Below are 25801 nucleotides of genomic sequence, written 5' to 3' on the forward strand. Positions count from 1 at the left end.
CATAGTTGTGACTGTCATTAGCAAGCAACAGCTGAGAATACAGATATGAAGGTTTAGTATTAGTATTATTAACTTACAATGGCATTCTTTTTGTATTGTTTCACAAATTCCTCAGTAAATTCACCAAAACGTCACTGTGGAGTTATTGAGTCGGTTTAGCTGATTTGAGAGCTAGCTTCCGCCGGTAGTGGGTCCGAGACGATGACTTCTGTTTTGTATTGCCAGCCGTTTTACTGCCGTGTTACAGACGCCAATTAAGGTATGTAAATAAACATTTACAGAAACTTTCTGTGTAAATAACTCATTCATATGCGGCTTTTAGTCCGGTGCGCTCTGAGCTTCAAGAGGTAGTCAGCTGAAATGGTTTTCACTTCACAGGCGTACTTGAAGCTCAGAGAGAATACCAAGAGTGTGCAAGGCAATAATCAGAGCAAAGGGTGGCTATTTTGAAGAAACTAGAATATAAAACATGTTTTCAGTTATTTCACCTTTTTTTTGTTAAGTACATAACTCCACATGTGTTCATTCATAGTTTTGATGTGACAATCTACAATGTAAATAGTCATGAAAATAAAGAAAACACATTGAATGAGGAGAAGGTGTGTCCTAACTTTCGGCCTGTACTGTATATCCAATAAAAATAAAATGCATGTAGAGTATTGGGTTAGTGTAGTCCTGTATGTAGTACTAAAATACTTTCCTGGATGCCACATTTAGTTGGTCACACTTAACATGGGTGAAAGGCTGAATGTTATGAATAAATGCTGCCCCCTATTGATTGCTGGTGGCGCTGCAAGTTACATATTTAACCCCATTACAGAACGTCAGTAGTGCATACTTGCCAACCCTCCCGTTTTTAGCGGGAGACTCCCGGTACTCAGCGCCTCTCCCGACAACCTCCCGGCAGAAATTTTCTCCCGACAAACTCCCGGTATTCAGCCGGAGCTGGAGGCCACGCCCCCTCCAGCTCAATGCGAACCTGAGTGGGGACAGCCTGTTCTCACGTCCGCTTTCCCACAATATAAACCGCTTGCCTGCCCAATGACGTCATAACTGTAGAATGATCGAGGGCGAGTTCTTGGTTTCTTATGTGGGTTTATTGTTAGGCAGTTTCATTAACGTCCTCCCAGCGCGGTAACAACACACAACAACAGCAGTCACGTTTAGTCTACCGTAAAGCAGTTCTTCTGCCGTAAACAGCAATGTTGTGACACTCTTAAACAGGACAATACTGCCATCTACTGGATAGCCTCCAGAACACTGAAATTAAATAAATAAATGGGTTGTACTTGTATAGCGCTTTTCTACCTTCAAGGTACTCAAAGTGCTTTGACAGTATTTCCACATTCACACACACATTCACACACTGATGGCGGGAGAAATTCAAGTATTTCTTTTATTTATATGTATAATAAAATAAATATATATATATATATATATAGCTAGAATTCACTGAAAGTCAAGTATTTCATACATATATATATATATACATACATACTACCGTTCAAAAGTTTGGGGTCACATTGAAATGTCCATATTTTTGAAGGAAAAGCACTGTACTTTTCAATGAAGATAACTTTAAACTAGTCTTAACTTGAAAGAAATACACTCTATACATTGCTAATGTGGTAAATGACTATTCTAGCTGCAAATGTCTGGTTTTTGGTGCAATATCTACATAGGTGTATAGAGGCCCATTTCCAGCAACTATCACTCCAGTGTTCTAATGGTACAATGTGTTTGCTCATTGGCTCAGAAGGCTAATTGATGATTAGAAAACCCTTGTGCAATCATGTTCACACATCTGAAAACAGTTTAGCTCGTTACGGAAGCTACAAAACTGACCTTCCTTTGAGCAGATTGAGTTTCTGGAGCATCACATTTGTGGGGTCAATTAAATGCTCAAAATGGCCAGAAAAAGAGAACTTTCATCTGAAACTCGACAGTCTATTCTTGTTCTTAGAAGTGAAGGCTATTCCACAAAATTGTTTGGGTGACCCCAAACTTTTGAACGGTAGTGTGTGTATGTATATATATATATATATATATATATATATGAAATACTTGAGTTGGTGAATTCTAGCTTAAATATATTCCCCTCTTAACCACGCCCCCCACCTCCCGGTATCGGAGGTCTCAAGGTTGGCAAGTATGCAGTAGTGTGACGTGCATTAGTATCATGTTGTTGTTGTTTGTTGTCCAACTCCTCTTAATCAACTATCAGTCTGTCAAAAAAAAAAAGAAGTGTTATTTTGGTACCTGTGTGCGTTCTCCGGTGTCTCTGCAGCTCGTCGCTCCTCGTGAACCTCTTGCCACAGAAGATCCAGTTGCAGACAAACGGCCTCTCGCCCGTGTGCCAGCGCAGGTGAGCCCTCAGGTGGGACGTCTTGCCGTACACCTTCCCGCAGCCTTCCATGTGGCAGATGTGTTGCTTCTTCTTCGTGGGGTCCCCACTGTTCCTGCGCCACAGGGCAGATGTTTATTTACTGCGGGACTCGCGCGGTCCGGCGCACAAAAAAACGTGATGACGGCACACTTGATCAAAATGGTGTTTTTAGTGCTCACACCTAATTGGAACGTGTAATCTGAAGTGGTCCATCTGTTAGGCCAGTTGTCGTCTGTAATTCCATCATTATGTCGATACGCACGCATTATTTCATAAATCCTCCTGTTTTCAGAGCTGTAGATTATCGCCAAACTGGTTGTTCTCAAACTTATTTCAGCCTCTGAAAACACTTGGCTCCTCCAACATAAAAATGCAATATCCCAAGTATTTGTTAAAAACAAGGCAAAGGTTTTATCGAAGAAGTACCGTATTTTTCGGAGTATAAGTCGCTCCGGAGTATAAATCGCACCGGCCGGAAATGCATAATAAAGAAGGAAAAAACATACTGTATATAAGTCGCATTTTTTGGGGAAATGTGTTTGATAAAAGCCAACAGCAAGAATAGACATTTGAAAGGCAATTTAAAATAAATAAAGAATAGTGAACAACAGGCTGAATAAGTGTACGTTATATGAGGCATAAATAACCAACTGGTATGTTTACGTAACATATTATGGTAAGAGTCATTCAAATAACTATAACATATAGAACAGGGGTCACCAACCTTTTTGACACCAAGAGCTACTTCTTGGGTACTGATTAATGCGAAGGGCTACCGGTTTGATACACACTTAAATAAATTGCCAGAAATAGCCAATTTGCTCAATTTACCTTTAACTCCATGTTATTATTAATAATGAATGATATTTATCTTTGTGGAAACACTGATCATCTTAATGATTTCTCGCAATAAATATATATAGAAACAGATAAATATCAATATGCAACACTTTATTTTTATATTTTCTCTAAGTGCACATTTTTCAAATTGAACATTTTCAAATAATCACTTCTAAGACAGTCTTGTGAAATCACAATATCCCATTTTAACTAGCTAGCCACTAACATTTTTTAACAAATCATGAATTACTTTGCACCATGTTTGTACAAATAACTCATGTAAAATACAAAAGTCAACTCTCAAATTTTTAAATAAATCATGTCACACTTTGAACTGGACACCAAATATGTTATCTGTTTCTTTGTCAGTTAGTGAAGACCAAGTCTTTAAAATATTTTCTTGGAGTTTCAAATTCTATTTGAGTTTTGTCTCTCTTAGAATTCAAAATGTCGAGCAAAGCGAGACCAGCTTGCTAGTAAATAAATAAAATTTAAAAAATAGAGGCAGCTCACTGGTAAGTGCTGCTATTTGAGCTATTTTTTAGAACAGGCCAGCGGGCTACTCATCTGGTCCTTACGGGCTACCTGGTGCCCACGGGCACCGCGTTGGTGACCCCTGATATAGAACATGCTATACGTTTACCAAACAATCTGTCACTCCTAATCGCTAAATCCCATGAAATCTTATACGTCTAGTCTCTTACGTGAATGAGATCAATAATATTATTGGATATTTTACGCTAATGTGTTAATCATTTCACACATAAGTCGCTCCTGAGTATAAGTCGCACCCCCGGCCAAACTATGAAAAAAAACTGCGACTTATAGTCCGAAAAATACGGTATATTTGATATTTTGGCCACTGTAACATTACACAGTTTGAACAGTAACACTAATCCAGGGATGTCAAACTGGTTTTCATTGAGGGCCACATCGCAGTTATGGCTGCCATCAGAGGGCCGCTTTTAACTGTGAATAATCTGCGTTTTATTATAAAATATTTTTTATATTATATATTATATTTTTCACTGTTAAAAAAAAAAAAATCTGTATATTTCCTGTTAAAATTCTGGTCACCATTTTTTTAAAATGCAAAATCTACAGATTATTTTAAAACATTTTACAGTAGATGGAAAACCATTTCATTCACCAATTTTAAAATGGAACCACAGTTATTTTACGGTAAAATATTGGCAGCTTAGTTGCCAGAGTCTTACTGTAAAATTGAAGGTAGTTCAACATATTACTGTAAATAGAAAAAAAAAAGTCCCACTGTCATTTTTTAATTCTGGCAACTGAGCTGTCAGTTTGTTACCCTAAAATAACTGTGGTACCATTTTTCCATTTACAGTAACAACCGTAGATTTTACAGTAAAAAAATTTAAAAAGGCACCGTAGTCTGCAACATTTTATAGTCAAAACAGTGGTAGTTTTTTTCAATTTACAGTTTTTAATTGAACATGCTGTAAAAAAAAAAATGTCATTTTAACATATCTATTGTCCTTTTTACAGTGTCAAATTTGATGGACATAAGAAACCATAAGTCAAGCAGATATTGAAGTATTTTTATTTTAACAATGTGTGGAAACTATAGTAATATAATATTTGTTGCAATATTGTATAATATTAACATTTAAAAGTAGAGATAATTTTAAAGCTGATAAATGCTTTAAAATGTAATATCGAAAATTATCGGTATCGGTTTCAAAATTATCGGTATCGGTTTCAAAAAGTAAAATGTATGACTTTTTAAAACGCTGCTGTGTACACGGACGTAGGGAGAAGTACAGAGCGCCAATAAACCTTAAAGGCACTGCCTTTGCGTGCCGGGCCAATCACATAATATCTACGACTTTTCACACACACAAGTGAATGCAAGGCATACTTGGTCAACAGCCACACAGGTCACACTGAGGGTGGCCGTATAAACAACTTTAACACTGTTACAAATATGCGCCACACTGTGAACCCACACCAAACAAGAATGACAAACACATTTCGGGAGAACATCCGCACCGTAACACAACAGAACAAATACCCAGAACCCCTTGCAGCACTAACTCTTCCGGGATGCTACAATATACACCCTCAACCCCGCCCACCTCAACCTCCTCATGCTCTCTCAGGGAGAGCATGTCCCAAATTCCAAGCTGCTGTTTTGAGGCATGTTAAAACAAATAATGCACTTTGTGACTTCAATAATAAATATGGCAGTGCCATGTTGGCTTTTTTTTCCATAACTTGAGTTGATTTATTTTGGAAAACCTTGTTACATTGTTTAATGCATCCAGCGGGACATCACAACAAAATCAGGCATAATAATGTGTTAATTCCACTACTGTATCGGTATCGGTTGATATCGGAATCGGTAATTAAGCGTTGGAAAATATCGGAATATCGGCAAAAAAGCCTCTATTTAAAAGGTATGCAATTTCATGCAATGCATATATATGTTTTTTGTCAAAATGGAAAGAACAAATACATTTAGTACGAAAAGATAAGGTACTTCATTGATGCATATTTTCCTAGGTGTTCGCGGGCCGTATCAAATCAGAATCAGAATAATTTTTATTGCCATTGTTGGAGAACGGGTTCACAAACTCGGAATTTCACTTGGCGCAATGGTGCAACATAAAAGACATAACACAGAATAGAATAACATGAGCTGTAACTGAGCTATCAGATCTCGTTATTGTTCTTGTGCTTGATGGCCGATGGGGAAAAAACTGTTCAGGCGGGCCAGATTTGGCCCCCGGGCCATGAGTTTGACACCAGTGCACTAATCACTTGAGTCTTTGGCGTACAGCTAGATCGGTGGTCAGCAACCCGCGGCTCTTTAGCACCGCCCTAGTGGCTCCCTGGAGCTTTTTCAAAAAATGGAAAAAGATGGGGGGGAAATATATTTGTTGTTTTAATAATGTTTCTGTAGGAGGACAAACATGACACAAACCTTCCTAATTGTTAGAAAGCCCACTGTTCAATATGATTGTGTTTATGCTTCACTGATGACAGTATTTGGCCAGCGCCGTTTTGTCCTACTAAATTTGGCAGCCTTTGAACTCACCGTAGTTTGTTTACATGTACAACTTTCTCCATCGCTGCCACAGAAATACATATAATGTTTAATGCCACTCCTTTGTCTCATTTTGTCCACCAAACTTTTTATGCACAAAGGTGAGCTTTGTTGACGTTATTGACTTGCGTGGAGTGCTAATAATCCATGCTAACATGCTATTTAGGCTAGCTGTGTGTACATAGTGCATCACTATGCCTCGTTTGTAGGTATATTTGAGTTCATTTAATTTCCTTTACTTATGTCCAACGTTCCCTCTAAGGTGCGCGCCTGTGCAATTGCGCACTGCTCAAGCGTCCTCTGCGCACGGCAAATCTATGCCACGCACAAAATCAAATGAAAAAAATAAGCACAAAACAATTTTCGACACAACACGGACACGACAGAGAAAACAGTTTTCGTCATCCTTGTTCAAATATTGTAACGTCTGTCAAGACGCTTTGAGGACATGATTTCCATCCATCCCTTTACTGAGCAAAAGTCTTTATTGTCGGCCATAAACACATCACCAAAACATTAGTAAAAAAATTATATCGAGCAAAAGTGGTCATTTTCTGCAGTACAAACTAAACCAAAAGCAACTTTGTTCTATCAACAGCAGCCGCTCGCTCTTTCTCACTTGCGCCAACACATGCACATATGGCACTTAGCCAGCGATGCGTTCACAGCCACACAAAAAGTCGGACAACTCCAACACCACACATAAAGTGTCATTCCAGGTCGTTACACTATGATTTGCCAATCAAATGTGTGCTTATTCCAGTGTCATTTATTAGAAATCTTAATTTATAAATATTAATCATGAAATGCTGTTAGTATATTAAATAAATACTCATAAAAATATATTTTTTACAAACAGGAAGTTGCAGGAATGTACACATGATCCCCTGCTTACATCTCATTGTGCAACAGGTGAATGTTTTAATGGGAACTAAATGCTACAAGTACACAGTTCATGAAAAACAATATTTTTTGTTAGTCATTGTAAGTGGGCCTAAACACTTGTATTAGAAATGGAAATGACTGCTGTCATTTGATTATAATAATAAGAGAATGTTGTCTGTTTATCTGTGTTGGCCCTGCGGTGAGGTGGGGACTTGTCCAGGGTGTACCCCGCCTTCCGCCCGAATGCAGCTGAGATAGGCTCCAGCGACCCCGAAAGGGACAAGCGGTAGAAAATGGATGGAGATGTAAGTTGTTATTTAGTCAGGTTTGGGACAGGTGTGCTGCTGGTGTAGCCACAGTGTGCACGTCTGATGTTGCTCACATGGCCTCCACTCAATGCTCAGGGACTTTTTGCGTTTGCTCACACACATGAACAATTAGAGGGAACATTGTTTATGTCCACTGTGTATTTGATTTATATTTGCATGTCTCATGACACATTTATCTGTATGTAATATTGACTGCATTTCTGTTAGTGTGCCATGTTGTTCCAGACCACAGCAAACGTTACCCAGCTTGCAAAGATTGTAATAAATCCATTAGAAGAAGACAGCCTGTCCTTTCCTTTAACTTGGACACACACATCTATACCTTTTGGTAATTTTAAGCCAGTAATTTCCAGGAGTTATCCCACCCTCTGAGACACTTACTTAAAGGCCTACTGAAATGACATTTTTTTAATTTAAACGGGAATAGCAGATCCATTCTATGTGTCATACTTGATCATTTTGCGATATTGCCATATTTTTGCTGAAAGGATTTAGTAGAGAAAATCGACGATAAAGTTCGCAACTTTTGCTCGCTGATAAAAAAAAGCCTTGCCTGTACCGGAAGTAGCGTGACGTCACAGGAGCTAGTATTCCTCACAATTCCCCGTTGTTTACAATGGAGCGAGAGAGATTCGGACCGAGAAAGTGACGATTACCCCATTAATTTGAGCGAGGATGAAAGATTCGTAGATGAGGAACGTTACAGTGAAGGACTTGAGAGGCAGTGATGGACGTATCTTTTTTCGCTCTGACCGTAACTTCGGTACAAGCTGGCTCATTGGATTCCACACTCTCTCCTTTTTCTATTGTAGATCACAGATTTGTATTTTAAACCACCTCAGATACTATATCGTCTTGAAAATGAGAGTCGAGAACGCGAAATGGACATTCACAGTGACTGAACATGTAAATACACGATTAATAATATTCAGCTTTTCGAAGCTAAAAAAATAGAAGCTAACCTAGCTACGTAGCCAACGTGATAGCATAGCAGTCTCAAATGCAGATAGAAACTAAATTTAAAAAAACCCTGACTGGATGGATAGACAGAAGATCAAAAATACTATTAAACCATGAACATGTAAATACACGATTATTAATATTCAGCTTTTCGAAGCTAACCTAGCCACGTAGCCAACGTGATAGCATAGCAGTCTGAAATGCAGATAGAAACTAAATTTAAAAAAAACCTGACTGGATGGATAGACAGAAGATCAAAAATACTATTAAACCATGAACATGTAAATACACGATTAATAATATTCAGCTTTTCGAAGCTAAAAAATAGAAGCTAACCTAGCCACGTAGCCAACGTGATAGCATAGCAGTCTCAAATGCAGATAGAAACTAAATTAAAAAAAACCCTGACTGGATGGATAGACAGAAGATCAAAAATACTATTAAACCATGAACATGTAAATACACGATTAATAATATTCAGCTTGGCGAAGCTAAAAAAACAGAAGCTAACTTAGATGCGGCGGCGGGCTTACTCACTGTAGTGCGTCTGCTATCCTGCTCAAAACACAACACAACCTCCTGGTGTTGGTGTTGCTGTAGTCCGCCGCTCCACCGATCGCACCTACAACTTTCTTATTTGCAGTCTCCATTGTCCATTAAACAAATTGCAAAAGATTCACCAACACAGACGTCCAGAATACTGTGGAATTTTGTCGAAGAAAACAAGAGGTATTTGAATTGGGTCCAAACACTTCCCTTGCCCTCGTGACGTCACGCGCATACGTCATCATACCGCGACGTTTTCAGCAGGATATTTCGCGGGAAATTTAAAATTGCACTTTATAAGTTAACCCGGCCGTATTGGCATGTGTTGCAATGTTAAGATTTCATCATTGATATATAAACTATCAGACTGCGTGGTCTGTACTAGTGGCTTTCAGTAGGCCTTTAATGTGTTGCCTTCATTATAACACTTACATGGGGCTTTTAACTTTTTGCGGCTCCAGACAGAGTAGTTTTTTGTATTTTTGGTCCAATATGGCTCTTTCAACATGTTGGGTTGCCGACCCCTGCCCTAGACGGAGCCTGTGTATCCTACAGTTTGAGAATGACTGCTCTAGTGTGTTGTTTTTCAAACATTACCAGACACTTTTTTGTTTACCCATGAAATGAATGAAGTTAAACATTACTGTAATTGAAAGCTGATGACACTTCACATTTAAATGTGAACTGACGTCTTCCTACCTTGCCTCTCCATCTCGACAGTTTGGGCAGGAGCAGGCGACTCGACGGAGCCTCTTGCTGGGCGGCCCCTCCTGGTCTGAAGAGCTCTGCACGGATCCCAACTGGTCCGGACTCATCGAGGAGCCGGACGCCACGTTACCCATCGTGACCGTTAAAGGGGACGACTGGACTTTGGCGCCATCCTGCCCCTGTGGTTGACCTGACGACGGCATGAGAACGTGAGGGGAAAAAGTCCTGACAAAGCATTCCAAAGTAAGTGAAAGAAGGATTGTGTTGGTGGTCCTTACCCTGTAGACCTGTGATAGTGAGGGGCATGCCCTGCACTTGAACCCCGGCGCTGCCCAGCCCGGCGATGCTGACCGTCTGCACACCGGACCCTGGGTTGATCTGAGCCGCGCTCAGCGTCAGGGGGGCTCCGCTTAGGGACACCAGCCCTCCACTGGTGCCACCGGCCACTGGGGCCAGTGTGAGCTGCTGTGGCATTGCAGCTCCCAGGCTGCCCTGCAGGGACACACCGCCGGGCAGCTGCAGCGTCTGCCAGGTGATCTGTCCAGTCGGGGACAGGGTGGGTGTGCGGATAAGGACCTGGGCTGGATTCTGAAAGGCCTGAATGGGCTGCAGGGTTTGACCCGGTGCCAGCTGTAGAGTCTGGATGTGCTGGGGCTGCTGGGCTTGGCTTTGACCTGGAGTCTGTGGATGCTGCAGCTGGATCTGCTGCACTAACTGATGTCCCACCTGCCCTACGATCACCTGCTGAATGGTTCCTGGCATGTCCGCCTGACTCTGAACTCCGTTGGCCTGGTTCTGACTTTGTGAATCCGCCTCGGCACTTTGTGCTTGGTTGTCAGTCGTCATAACCTCCATCCCGGCGGAGACCACTTGCGTCCCGTCTGACGCGCCGTCACCTGCGGCCAGCGTTGTTATGGATCCGGCGGCTGCCGGAACAGAAAGTGCCGCTGTTGTCACCAATTGGTTGCCATTGGCAACAGAGAAAGTGCCATCTGCTGATTGGATAAGCTGCATGGTGCCGCCGCCTCCGACATTATTGATCACAGGCAATGCCAGGGTCATGCCACCGAGGTTTATGGGCACCGTGGTCATGACCGGGGTCTGAGAGCCCTGAAGGGTCTGCAGCTGCAGGGGGAAAGACTGAGCAGGGCGAATCTGCAGGGGGACCGTCTGGCTGGTGGTACTTGACAGCATCGTCTGCTGATTGGCCGGCTGGAGAATGGCCTGAGCCTGGCCTTGATTCGGACTCTGGATAATCTGAACATGCTCGGGTAAAGTCCCGATAGAGGCCGTCTGAGTCGGGTTGATATGGATCTGCTGTCCATCAGCGGTCTGCAGGTGAGGGATGACTTGATACTGGACCCCGCCTCCGGCACTGGGTAGGTTCTGAACCTGGATTATCTGAAACTGCTGTTGCTGGTTGGCAGACACACTGTTGGTCCCCGCAACGGCCTTCACCTGGACACCAGTTAAAGCAGTTAGAACAATGCTGACGTCTGATTTACCGTATTTTTCCGGATTATAAACCGCTTTGAACCCTGTGGCTTTTACAAAGGTGTGGCTAAACTATGGATTATTCTTCGCTAACGGCTAAATTATGGAATAGATTAAGCAAAGAAATCAATGTAATAAAATGATCCACTATAAGAAACTGTTCAAAGTCAAAGTGTTTACAAAGAACAAAGAAGAAGAATCCTGATAAACATTTTGACTCTTTCTAAAAAAAAAAGGAGATAATCCTATTCTTATTTTGTTTGATTTGCCGTTCTACTCCCGTGTCCCAGGCAACGTTTAGAAAAAGGTATGTACAGTCGTGGTCAAAAGTTTACATACATTCGTAAAGAACATGATGTCCTGGCTGTCTTGAGTTTCTAATCATTTCTACAACTTATTTTTTGTGATGTAGTGATTGGAGCACATACTTGTTGGTCACAAAAAACATTCATGAAGTTTGCTTCTTTTATGAATTTATTATGGGTCTACTGAAAATGTGCTGGGTCAAAAGTATACAATACAGCAATGTTAATATTTGCTTACATGTCCCTTGGCAAGTTTACCTGCAATAAGGCGCTTTTGGTAGCCATCCACAAGCTTCTGCTGGAATTTTTGACCACTCTGTTGGTTCTTTTGGTTTTCTGACATGGACTTGTTTCTTCAGCATTGTCCACACGTTGAAATCAGGACTTTGGGAAGGCCATTCTAAAACCTTCATTCTAGCCTGATTTAGCCATTCCTTTACCACTTTTGACGTCATTGTCCTGTTGGAACACCCAACTGCGCCCAAGACCCAACCTCCGGGCTGATGATTTTAGCTTGTCCTGAAGAATTTGGAGGTAATCCTCCTTTTTTTATTGTCCCATTTACTCTCTGTAAAGCACCAGTTCCATTGGCAGCAAAACAGGCCCAAAGCATAACACTACCACCACCAAGCTTGACGGTAGGGATGGTGTTCCTGGGATTAGAGGCCTCACCTTTTTTCCTCCAAACATATTGCTGGGTATTGTGTAAGTCCAAATCAATGGAAGAGTAATAACTGAGCCAAACAAATCTTGCTATAGAAGAGGCCGGAAGACAAAGTTTAAGTTTATACATACAGCAATGTTAATATTTGCTTACATGTCCTTTGGCAAGTTTCACCACAATAAGGCGCTTTTGGTAGCCATCCACAAGCTTCTGCTTGACTTTTTGACCACTCCTCTTGACAAAGTTGGTGCAGTTCAGCTAAATGTGTTGGTTTTCTGACAAGGCATCACATGGACACAGATAAGACCTTTTGGAGGAACTTTCTGTGGTCAGATGAAACAAAAATGGAGCTGTTTGGCCACAATACCCAGCAATATGTTTGGAGGAGAAAAGGTGAGGCCTTTAATCCCAGGAACACCATCCCTACCGTCAAGCATGGTGGTGGTAGTATTATGCTGCCAATGGAACTGGTGTTTTACAGAGAGTAAATGGGACAATGAAAAAGGAGGATTACCTCCAAATTCTTCAGGACAAGCTAAAAATCATCAGCCCGGAGGTTGGGTCTTGGGCGCAGTTGGGTGTTCCAACAGGACAATGACGTCAAAAGTGGTAAAGGAATGGCTAAATCCGGCTAGAATTAAGGTTTTAGAATGGCCTTCCCAAAGTCCAGACTTAAAAATGTGTGGACAATGCTGAAGAAACGAGTCCATGTCAGAAAACCAACACATTTAGCTAAACTGCACCAATTTTGTCAAGAGGAGTGGTCAAAAATTCCAGCAGAAGCTTGTGGATGGCTACCAAAAGCGCCTTATTGCAGTGAAACTTGCCAAGGGACATGTAAGCAAATATTAACATTGCTGTACGTATACTTTTGACCCAGCACATTTTCAGTAGACTCATAATAAATTCATAAAAGAAGCAAACTTCATGAATGTTTTTGGTGACCAACAAGTATGTGCTCCAATCACTTCATCACAAAAAAATAAGAGTTGTAGAAATGATTGGAAACTCAAGACAGCCATGACGTGATGTTCTTTACAAGTGTATGTACACTTTTGACCACGACTAAATAAACACTGACAAAATATTTTTATGTACATATCATTTTGCGATTTATATATCTAAGGTTTATAGTCCGGTGCGGCTTGTAGTCCAGAAAATAGGCTCAAAGTCGTCCCTCACCTTGCGTCCAGGTGAGCCGTCATTAGGCAGGCTGGTGGGAACCGTTACAGCAACAGGCTGGTTGGTGTTCTCCTTGGCCATAGTCGGAGCCGCCGCGATGATCTGCCACCCGTTCCCCGTGAACTGAGCCGGGACCAGTTCCAGCTGCTGCTGCACCAAGGCCTGGCCCCCGGATGTGTCCACAACAAACTGACCCTGGAGCTGCCCCGCTTGCAGCTGGATCTGACCAGCCTGGAGCTGGATCTGCTGGGGCCCCGCCTGAGCCTGAGCGCCCTCGGCTCCCTCCTGCCCTCCGATCTTACTGCAGGTGGCGGCGAGCAGAGCCAAGGGAGAGGGCTGCGAGGAATCCTGGGTAAAGACAGAAAGTCGGGAGACTGAGAGGCGGAGAACTCAGGAGCTCATATGCATAAAACAAACAAGCACCTCCTCTTGGTAAAAAAAAAAAAAAAGCCGAAGGGAAATGATGGGCTTGAATTATTCCGCACGCAAGTGTAGCGTGAAAGAAGGAAGAGCTACAAGCGGCAGTGATGGGTGGAGAAAAGATGGTGTTGAGGAAAGAAACAAAAAGCTGACAGAAAGCGAGAGCTGTCAGTAGAAGTGGGCGGTATTACAGGAAGTGAGTGGGTGGGCGTGTGAGAACCACATTTCTCTTTTCTCAGAACACTGGAAGAAAATGCCGCCTTCTCTCGCTCTGCTCTGCTCAAAAGGAACTAGGTCGCAGGCGCAACGTCTCTCTGAACACTTGATTGTAAAGCATGCAAGATGACGTGAGAGCAAACAAAAGGTGCTGGCAAAATATCTCAACTATATATATATTTTAAATATCTAAAAATACAATGTTTATACTAAAGCAGGGGTGTCAAACGTACGGCCCGCGAACAGGTTTTATCCGAGTTTGCTAAGTATAAAAATTAACCGGAAATGTTTCAATGAAAGAAACAGCTGTTCTAAATGTGTCCACTGGATGTCGCAATAGCAATTATTTGTATCTTTGGAAATGATGCTACATATGTACAAAATAAACCACATGATGTTATAGTACATCAGTCGAGGAAAATGATCAAAGTACATAAATACTAGGGGTGTAACGGTACGTGTATTTGTATTGAACCGTTTCGGTTCGGAGGTGTACCGAACGCGTTTCCACACGGACATACACTACCGTTCAAAAGTTTGGGGTCACCCAAACAATTTTGTGGAATAGCCTTCATTTCTAAGAACAAGAATAGACTGTCGAGTTTCAGATGAAAGTTCTCTTTTTCTGGCCATTTTGAGCGTTTAATTGACCCCGCAAATGTGATGCTCCAGAAACTCAATCTGCTCAAAGGAAGGTCAGTTTTGTAGCTTCTGTAACGAGCTAAACTGTTTTCAGATGTGTGAACATGATTGCACAAGGGTTTTCTAACCATCAATTAGCCTTCTGAGCCAATGAGCAAACACATTGTACCATTAGAACACTGGAGTGATAGTTGCTGGAAATGGGCCTCTATACACCTATGTAGATATTGCACCAAAAACCAGACATTTGCAGCTAGAATAGTCATTTAGCACATTAGCAATGTATAGAGTGTATTTCTTTAAAGTTAAGACTAGTTTAAAGTTATCTTCATTGAAAAGTACAGTGCTTTTCCTTCAAAAATAAGGACATTTCAATGTGACCCCAAACTTTTGAACGGTAGTGTATGAAGTAGCGTAACGCACGTTGTGTAAACAATGCACACCGAGGCACAACACATGGCATGCTAGCAGCTAATGGGCTAGGATAGACTGACCATACGTCCTCTTTTCACCGGACATGTCCTCTTTTGCGCAGCTGTCAGGGCGGAGTTTCTTAAACGCCTCAAATGTCCGGCATTTTGAGTTAGGGTTGCGTGTATTTTCAATGTACGTTCAGGGTTAAGAAGGGGTTAAAAACAAAACAAATTGTGCGCGCAGCAGCATTGGAGAGGGAGGGGCAGAGAGAGAGAGAGATATGATAAACGCGCATGCGTCGCCAGGCTCTGCTTTTTATCCATAGATTTATCACATTTAATTGTTTATTATCCATAGCAGGGGTGTCAAAAGTGTGCCCCGGAGGCCATTTGCGGCCCACAGCTAATGTTTTAAAGGCCCACGGCACATTCTAAAAATACTATTAAAATAAACAAAAACATAACAAAAGTGAAATAAAAAAGCTTAAAGGTTAAATGTAATTTAGAAAAAGTTGCAATGTTGACTAATAAAACAAAGCGTTTTTTTTTTCTTTTCAAACTGTCATTGCTCAAAACATAATATTGAATCAAAATCAATGTTATTATGAATTATTGACCTATCCAAGGTTCCCATTACTTCACATCAAATATTCCACTAAGAAAAATATTTTTGGTGGAAGATTTTGCAAATTTGGTAAATAAATAACCCAAAAATTTATATTTTGTTGTTTTCTTACTGTACCGAAAATGAACCGAACCGTGACCTCTAAACCGAGGTACGTACCGAACCGAAATTTTTGTGTACCGTTACACCCTTAATAAATACCATCCTGTAATTTGATTCTGATTAAAAAAAAATGCATCTTGATTGAAAATTAACACAAATTAGTTAACTGATGAACATTATCACATCATTTATTCCAAAAATATAAATAACGACAAATTATTAATCGCAACATGTAAATGTAAAAAAAACAACAACAACAGAACATGATTTGTACATTTACAGAATGTGCTCGTTCTATTTTTAAACAAAGAAAACAATCTGAAGTTGTCTTTATTTTTAAGTTATCGTGCCATGTAGGGATGTCCGATAATATCGGCCTGCCGATATTATTGGCCGATAAATGCGTTAAAATGTAATATAGGAAATTATCGGTATCGGTTTTTTTATTATCTGTATCGTTTTTTAAAAAATTATTAAATCAACATAAAAAACACAAGATACACTTACAATTAGTGCACCAACCCAAAAAACCTCCCTCCCCCATTTCTTTCTGTTATCAATATTCTGGTTCCTACATTATATATCAATATATATCAATACAGTCTGCAAGGGATACAGTCCGTAAGCACACATGATTGTGCGTGCTGCTGGTCCACTAATAGTACTAACCTTTAACAGTTAATTTTACTCATTTTCATTAATTACTAGTTTCTATGTAACTGTTTTTATATTGTTTTACTTTCTTTTTTATTCAAAAAATGTTTTTAATTTAGTTATCTTATTTTATTATTTTTTTTAAAAAGTACCTTATCTTCACCATACATGCTTGTCCAAATTAGGCATAGCAATGTGTTAATTCCACGACTGCATATATCGGTTGATATCGGTATCTGTAATTAAAGAGTTGGACAATATCGGATATTGGCAAAAAGCCATTATCGGACATCTCTAGTGCCATGATTTTACCAGTCCGGCCCACTTGGGAGTAGATTTTACTCCATGGGGCCCTCGACCTAAAATTAAAAACCCCTGTACTAAAGGATGTCTTTTAGGGGAAAAAAACAGAACATTATGATTTGTACATTTTCAGAATGTGCTCGTTCTATTTTTAAACAAAGAAAACAATCTGAAGTTGCCTTTATTTTTAAGTTATCATGCCGTGTATTTACCAGTCCGACCCACTTGGGAGTAGATTTTTCCCCACGTGGCCCCCCATGTAAAATGAGTTAGACCCCCCCCCTGTACTAAAGGATGTCTTTAGGAAGGATCCATAAGCAGAATTAAGCAATTCAAAGTGTAATTGAAAGTGGCTGAAGCTCCTCATGAGGGCTGCACACAAGCAGGAAGTACAATCGAGCAGAGGAACGCCTCCAGACCTTTTAAGTTCCCCTCAAGTTCCTCTTTCAATACCTGTGATGCAGAATTTTTCCCCTTTTTCGTTGCTTTCCCGCCTTCAGTTCCAGATGATTCCTTCTTGGAGTCTGCAAACAAACCAAAGGAAAAAGTTGTTACAATATATATATATATATTTTTTTTTTGGGGGTGGGGGTGTTGCCCTTTAGTAATCCTGGAGCAAACGCGGCACAATAATGGTGATCATGACCAGGAACCTCATCACAGGCGTCCTATGTGTCGGACAAGGGGAGGAGACGTAGAGCAGGGGTGTCAAACGTAAGGCCCGAGGGCCGGATCAGGCCCGCGAACAGGATTTATCCGGCCCGCGGGATAAAAGAAACTGCTGTTCTAAATGTGTCCACTGGATGTCGCAATAGCCGTTATTTGTATCTTTGTAGATGATGCTACATATGTACAAAATAAACCACATGATGTTTTAGTACAGGGGTGTCAAACTCATTTTAGATCGGGGGGCCACATGGAGAAAAATCCACTCCCAAATGGGCCGGACCGGTAAAATCACGGCATGATAACTTAAAAATAAAGACCATTTCAGATTGTTTTCTTTGTTTAAAAATCGAACAAGCACATTCTGAAATTGTACAAATCATAACGTTGTTTTTTACACTTACATGTTGCGGTTAATAGTATTCTATCTTTATTTGTCGTTATTTATATTTTCTGAATAAATGTGATAATGTTCATCAGTCAACTCATTGGTGTTAATTTTCAATCAAAATCGAATTACAGTATGTTTATGTAGTTTGATCATTTTCCTCGACTGATGTACTAACATCATGTTTTTTATTTTGTACATATGTAGCATCATCTACAAAGATACAAATAATTGCTATTGCGACATCCAGTGGACACATTTAGAACAGCTGTTTCCTTCATTCAAAAATTTCCGGTTCATTTTTATACTTGGCAAACTCATCCCGCGGGCCGGATAAAACCTGTTCGCGGGCCTGATCCGGCCCTCGGGCCGTACGTTTGACATCCCTGTGTTAGTACATCAGTCGAGGAAAACGATCAAACTACATAAATAACATCCTGTAATTTGATTTTGATAAAAACATTTTATCCTGATAAGACTGAAAATTAACACCAATGAGTTGACTGATGAATATTATCACATTATTTATTCAGAAAATATAAATAACGACAAATAAATGATTCACCGCAACATGTAAGTGTAAACAAACAACATGATTTGTACCTTTGTGCTTGTTCTATTTTTAAACAAAGAAAACAATCTGATGTTGTCTTTATATTTAGGTTATCGTGCCGTGATTTGACCAGTTTTCCTCCATGTGGCCCCCGACCTAAAACGAGTTTGACACCCCTGTGTTAGTACATCAGTCGAGGAAAATGATCAAACTACATAAATAACATCCTGTAATTTGATTTTGATGACAACATGTTATCTTGATAAGACTGAAAATTAACACCAATGAGTTGACTGATGAATATTATCACATAATTTATTCAGAAAATATAAATAACGACAAATAAATGATTAACCGCAACATGTAAGTGTAAAAAAACAACATGATTTGTGCTTGTTCTATTTTTAAACAAAGAAAACAATCTGAAGTTGTCTTTATTTTTAAGTTATCGTGCCGTGATTTGACCAGTTTTCCTCCATGTGGCCCCCGACCTAAAACGAGTTTGACACCCCTGTGTTAGTACATCAGTCCAGGAAAACGATCAAACTACATAATTAACATCCTGTAATTTGATTTTGATAAAAACATGTTATCTTGATAAGACTGAAAATTAACACCAATGAGTTGACTGATGAATATTATCACATAATTTATTCAGAAAATATAAATAACAACAAATAAATTATTAACCACAACATGTAAGTGTAAACAAACAAACATGATATGTACTTTTGTTCTTGTTCTATTTTTAAACAAAACAATCTGAAGTTGTCTTTATTTTTAAGTTATCATGCCGTGATTTGACCAGTCCGGCCCACTTGGGAGTCGATTTTCCTCCACCTAAAATGAGTTTGACACCCCTGTGTTAGTACATCAGTCCAGGAAAATGATCAAACTACATAAATAACATCCTGTAATTTAATTTTGATGACAACATGTTATCTTGATAAGACTGAAAATCAACACCAATGAGTTGACTGCTGAATATAATCACATAATTAATTCAAAAAATATAAATGATTAACCGCAACATATAAGTGTAAAAAAACCCTACATGATTTGTGCTTGTTCTATTTTTAAACAAAGAAAACAATCTGAAGTTGTCTTTATTTTTAAGTTATCGTGCCGTGATTTGACCAGGCCGGCCCACTTGGGAGTAGATTTTCCTCCACCTAAAACAGTCCAGGAAAATGATCAAACTACATAAATAACATCCTGTAATTTAATTTTGATGAAAACATTTTATCTTGATAAGACTGAAAATCAACACCAATGAGTTGACTGATGAATATTATCACATAATTAATTCAGAAAATATAAATGATTAACCGCAACATGTAAGTGTAAAAAAAACCACATGATTTGTGCTTGTTCTATTTTTAAACAAAGAAAACAATCTGAAGTTGTCTTTATTTTTAAGTTATCGTGCCGTGATTTGACCAGTCCGGCCCACTTGGGAGTCGATTTTCCTCCACCTAAAATGAGTTTGACACCCCTGTGTTAGTACATCAGTCCAGGAAAATGATCAAACTACATAAATAACATCCTGTAATTTAATTTTGATGACAACATGTTATCTTGATAAGACTGAAAATCAACACCAATGAGTTGACTGATGAATATAATCACATAATTTATTCAGAAAATATAAATAACGATAAATAAATGATTAACCTCAACATGTAAGTGTAAAAAAACAACATGATTTGTGCTTGTTCTATTTTTAAACAAAACAATCTGAAGTTGTCTTTATTTTTAGGTTATCGTGCCGTGATTTGACCAGTTTTCCTCCATGTGGCCCCCGACCTAAAACGAGTTTGACACCCCTGTGTTAGTACATCAGTCCAGGAAAATGATCAAACTACATAATTAACACCCTGTAATTTCATTTTGATGACAACATTTTATCTTGATAAGACTGAAAATCAACACCAATGAGTTGACTGATGAATATTATCACATAATTAATTCAGAAAATATAAATGATTAACCGCAACATGTAAGTGTAAAAAAACAACATGATTTTGTGCTTGTTCTATTTTTAAACAAAGAAAACAATCTGAAGTTGTCTTTATTTTTAAGTTATCATGCCGTGATTTGACCAGTGCGGCCCACTTGGGAGGAGATTTTCCTCCACCTAAAACGAGTTTGACACCCCTGTGTTAGTACATCAGTCCAGGAAAATGATCAAACTACATAATTAACACCCTGTAATTTCATTTTGATGACAACATTTTATCTTGATAAGACTGAAAATCAACACCAATGAGTTGACTGATGAATATAATCACATAATTAATTCAGAAAATATAAATGATTAACCGCAACATGTAAGTGTAAAAAACCCCAACATGATTTGTGCTTGTTCTATTTTTAAACAAAGAAAACCATCTGAAGTTGTCTTTATTTTTAAGTTATCATGCCATGATTTGACCAGTCCGGCCCACTTGGGAGTAGATTTTCCTCCACCTAAAACAGTCCAGGAAAATGATCAAACTACATAAATAACATCCTGTAATTTAATTTTGATGACAACATGTTATCTTGATAAGACTGAAAATCAACACCAATGAGTTGACTGATGAATATAATCACATAATTAATTCAGAAAATATAAATGATTAACCGCAACATGTAAGTGTAAAAAACCCCAACATGATTTGTGCTTGTTCTATTTTTAAACAAAGAAAACCATCTGAAGTTGTCTTTATTTTTAAGTTATCATGCCATGATTTGACCAGTCCGGCCCACTTGGGAGTAGATTTTCCTCCACCTAAAACAGTCCAGGAAAATGATCAAACTACATAAATAACATCCTGTAATTTAATTTTGATGACAACATGTTATCTTGATAAGACTGAAAATCAACACCAATGAGTTGACTGATGAATATAATCACATAATTAATTCAGAAAATATAAATGATTAACCGCAACATGTAAGTGTAAAAAAAACACATGATTTGTGCTTGTTCTATTTTTAAACAAAGAAAACAATCTGAAGTTGTCTTTATTTTTAAGTTATCATGCCGTGATTTGACCAGTCCGGCCCACTTGGGAGTAGATTTTCCTCCACCTAAAACAGTCCAGGAAAATGATCAAACTACATAAATAACATCCTGTAATTTAATTTTGATGAAAACATTTTATTTTGATAAGACTGAAAATCAACACCAATGAGTTGACTGATGAATATAATCACATAATTTATTCAGAAAATATAAATGATTAACCGCAACATGTAAGTGTTAAAAAAAAAAAACATGATTTGTGCTTGTTCTATTTTTAAACAAAGAAAACAATCTGAAGTTGTCTTTATTTTTAAGTTATCGTGCCGTGATTTGACCAGTCCGGCCCACTTGGGAGTCGATTTTCCTCCACCTAAAATGAGTTTGACACCCCTGTGTTAGTACATCAGTCCAGGAAAATGATCAAACTACATAAATAACATCCTGTAATTTAATTTTGATGACAACATGTTATCTTGATAAGACTGAAAATCAACACCAATGAGTTGACTGATGAATATAATCACATAATTTATTCAGAAAATATAAATAACGATAAATAAATGATTAACCTCAACATGTAAGTGTAAAAAAACAACATGATTTGTGCTTGTTCTATTTTTAAACAAAACAATCTGAAGTTGTCTTTATTTTTAGGTTATCGTGCTGTGATTTGACCAGTTTTCCTCCATGTGGCCCCCGACCTAAAACGAGTTTGACACCCCTGTGTTAGTACATCAGTCCAGGAAAATGATCAAACTACATAATTAACACCCTGTAATTTCATTTTGATGACAACATTTTATCTTGATAAGACTGAAAATCAACACCAATGAGTTGACTGATGAATATTATCACATAATTAATTCAGAAAATATAAATGATTAACCGCAACATGTAAGTGTAAAAAAACAACATGATTTTGTGCTTGTTCTATTTTTAAACAAAGAAAACAATCTGAAGTTGTCTTTATTTTTAAGTTATCATGCCGTGATTTGACCAGTGCGGCCCACTTGGGAGTAGATTTTCCTCCACCTAAAACGAGTTTGACACCCCTGTGTTAGTACATCAGTCCAGGAAAATGATCAAACTACATAATTAACACCCTGTAATTTCATTTTGATGACAACATTTTATCTTGATAAGACTGAAAATCAACACCAATGAGTTGACTGATGAATATAATCACATAATTAATTCAGAAAATATAAATGATTAACCGCAACATGTAAGTGTAAAAAACCCCAACATGATTTGTGCTTGTTCTATTTTTAAACAAAGAAAACCATCTGAAGTTGTCTTTATTTTTAAGTTATCATGCCATGATTTGACCAGTCCGGCCCACTCGGGAGTAGATTTTCCTCCACCTAAAACAGTCCAGGAAAATGATCAAACTACATAAATAACATCCTGTAATTTAATTTTGATGACAACATGTTATCTTGATAAGACTGAAAATCAACACCAATGAGTTGACTGATGAATATAATCACATAATTAATTCAGAAAATATAAATGATTAACCGCAACATGTAAGTGTAAAAAAAACACATGATTTGTGCTTGTTCTATTTTTAAACAAAGAAAACAATCTGAAGTTGTCTTTATTTTTAAGTTATCATGCCGTGATTTGACCAGTCCGGCCCACTTGGGAGTAGATTTTCCTCCACCTAAAACAGTCCAGGAAAATGATCAAACTACATAAATAACATCCTGTAATTTAATTTTGATGAAAACATTTTATTTTGATAAGACTGAAAATCAACACCAATGAGTTGACTGATGAATATAATCACATAATTTATTCAGAAAATATAAATGATTAACCGCAACATGTAAGTGTTAAAAAAAAAAAACATGATTTGTGCTTGTTCTATTTTTAAACAAAGAAAACAATCTGAAGTTGTCTTTATTTTTAAGTTATCGTGCCGTGATTTGACCAGTCCGGCCCACTTGGGAGTAGATTTTCCTCCACCTAAAATGAGTTTGACACCCCTGTGTTAGTACATCAGTCCAGGAAAATGATCAAACTACATAAATAACATCCTGTAATTTAATTTTGATGACAACATGTTATCTTGATAAGACTGAAAATCAACACCAATGAGTTGACTGATGAATATAATCACATAATTAATTCAGAAAATATAAATGATTAACCGCAACATGTAAGTGTAAAAAAACCCACATGATTTGTGCTTGTTCTATTTTTAAACAAAGAAAACAATCTGAAGTTGTTTTTATTTTTAAGTTATCATGCCGTGATTTGACCAGTCCGGCCCACTTGGGAGTAGATTTTCCTCCACCTAAAATGAGTTTGACACCCCTGTGTTAGTACATCAGTCCAGGAAAATGATCAAACTACATAAATAACACCCTGTAATTTCATTTTGATGACATTTTATCTTGATAAGACTGAAAATTAACACCAAAGAGTTGACTGATGAATATAATCACATAATTAATTCAGAAAATATAAATGATTAACCGCAACATGTAAGTGTTAAAAAACTCACATGATTTGTGCTTGTTCTATTTTTAAACAAAGAAAACAATCTGAAGTTGTCTTTATTTTTAAGTTATCATGCCGTGATTTGACCAGTCCGGCCCACTTGGGAGTAGATTTTCCTCCACCTAAAATGAGTTTGACACTCCTGTGTTAGTACATCAGTCCAGGAAAATGATCAAACTACATAAATAACATCCTGTAATTTTTAATTTTGATAAAAATGTTATCTTGATAAGACTGAAAATTAACACCAATGAGTTGACTGATGAATATAATCACATAATTAATTCAGAAAATATAAATGATTAACCGCAACATGTAAGTGTAAAAAAAACATGATTTGTGCTTGTTCTATTTTTAAACAAAGAAAACAATCTGAAGTTGTCTTTATTTTTAAGTTATCATGCCGTGATTTGACCAGTCCGGCCCACTTGGGAGTAGATTTTCCTCCACCTAAAATGGGTTTGACACCCCTGTGTTAGTACATCAGTCCAGGAAAATGATCAAACTACAAAAATAACACCCTGTAATTTAATTTTGATAAAAACATGTTATCTTGATAAGACTGAAAATCAACACCAATGAGTTGACTGATGAATATTATCACATAATTAATTCATAAAATATAAATAACGACAAATAAATGATTAACCGCAACATGTAAGTGTAAAAAAACAACATGATTTGTGCTTGTTCTATTTTTAAACAAAACAATCTGAAGTTGTCTTTATTTTTAGGTTATCGTGCTGTGATTTGACCAGTTTTCCTCCATGTGGCCCCCGACCTAAAATGAGTTTGACACCCCTGTGTTAGTACATCAGTCGAGGAAACTACATAAATAACATCCTGTAATTTGATTTTGATAAAAACATGTTACCTTATAAGACTGAAAATTAACACCAAATGAGTTAACTGATGAACATTATCACATAATTTATTCAGAAAATATAAATAACGACATATAAATGATTAACCGCAACATGTAAGTGTAAAAAAACAAACATGATTTGTACATTTGTGCTTGTTCTATTTTTAAACAAAACAATCTGAAGTTGTCTTTATTTTTAAGTTATCGTGCCGTGATTTGACCAGTATGGCCCACTTGGGAGTAGATTTTCCTCCACCTAAAACGAGTTTGACACCCCTGGTTTACACTTACATGTTGTGGTTAATAATTTATTTGTTGTTATTTATATTTTCTGAATAAATTATGTGATAATATTCATCAGTCAACTCATTGGTGTTAATTTTCAGTCTTATCAAGGTAACATGTTTTTATCAAAATCAAATTACAGGATGTTAATTATGTAGTTTGATCGTTTTCCTCGACTGATGTACTAACACAGGGATGTCAAACTCGTTTTAGGTAGGGGACCACATGGAGGAAAACTGGTCAAATCACGTCACAATAACTTAAAAATAAAGACAACTTCAGATTGTTTTCTTTGTTTAAAAATAGAACAAGCACAAATCATGTTGTTTTTTTACACTTACATGTTGCGGTTAATCATTTATTTGTCCTTATTTATATTTTCTGAATAAATTATGTGATTATATTCATCAGTCAACTCATTGGTGTTGATTTTCAGTCTTATCAAGATAACATGTTTTTATCAAAATTAAATTACAGGATGTTATTTATGTAGTTTGATCATTTTCCTGGACTGATGTACTAACACAGGGGTGTCAAACTCATTTTAGGTCGGGGGCCACATGGAGGAAAACTGGTCAAATCACGGCACGATAACCTAAATATATAGACAACTTCAGATTGTTTTCTTTGTTTAAAAATAGAACAAGCACAAATCATGTTTTTTTACACTTACATGTTGCGGTTAATCATTTATTTGTCGTTATTTATATTTTCTGAATAAATTATGTGATTATATTCATCAGTCAACTCATTGGTGTTAATTTTCAGTCTTATCAAGA

The 25801-nt window shown here is 38.0% G+C and overlaps 2 protein-coding genes across 3 annotated transcripts in view; one reads left to right on the forward strand and one right to left on the reverse strand.

The window, feature by feature from the left end:
• The window catches only part of LOC133635959 (transcription factor Sp4-like), a 36011-nt gene that overhangs the window by 9228 nt on the left and 982 nt on the right, over positions 1-25801 (reverse strand). The window contains exons 2-6 of one of the 2 annotated variants that reach the window (XM_062029476.1): positions 17201-17271; positions 13373-13720; positions 10006-11185; positions 9719-9917; positions 2260-2453 (exon numbers count right to left, since the gene is read on the reverse strand). In XM_062029476.1, the coding sequence (XP_061885460.1) occupies positions 2260-2453; positions 9719-9917; positions 10006-11185; positions 13373-13720; positions 17201-17271 (1992 nt within the window). Of the gene's footprint in view, positions 1-2259; positions 2460-9718; positions 9918-10005; positions 11186-13372; positions 13721-17200; positions 17272-25801 lie in introns of both variants that reach the window. The other variant, XM_062029475.1, reaches the window with a different exon arrangement.
• The window catches only part of LOC133635961 (transcription factor Sp8-like), a 75149-nt gene continuing 59200 nt past the window's right edge, over positions 9853-25801 (forward strand). Inside the window, exon 1 of the mRNA XM_062029480.1 lies at positions 9853-9970. The gene's annotated coding sequence lies outside the window, so the exon portion shown is untranslated. The remainder of the gene's footprint in view (positions 9971-25801) is intronic.

Source organism: Entelurus aequoreus, linkage group LG20 (assembly GCF_033978785.1).
Source record: "Entelurus aequoreus isolate RoL-2023_Sb linkage group LG20, RoL_Eaeq_v1.1, whole genome shotgun sequence".
Taxonomy (NCBI): domain Eukaryota; kingdom Metazoa; phylum Chordata; class Actinopteri; order Syngnathiformes; family Syngnathidae; genus Entelurus; species Entelurus aequoreus.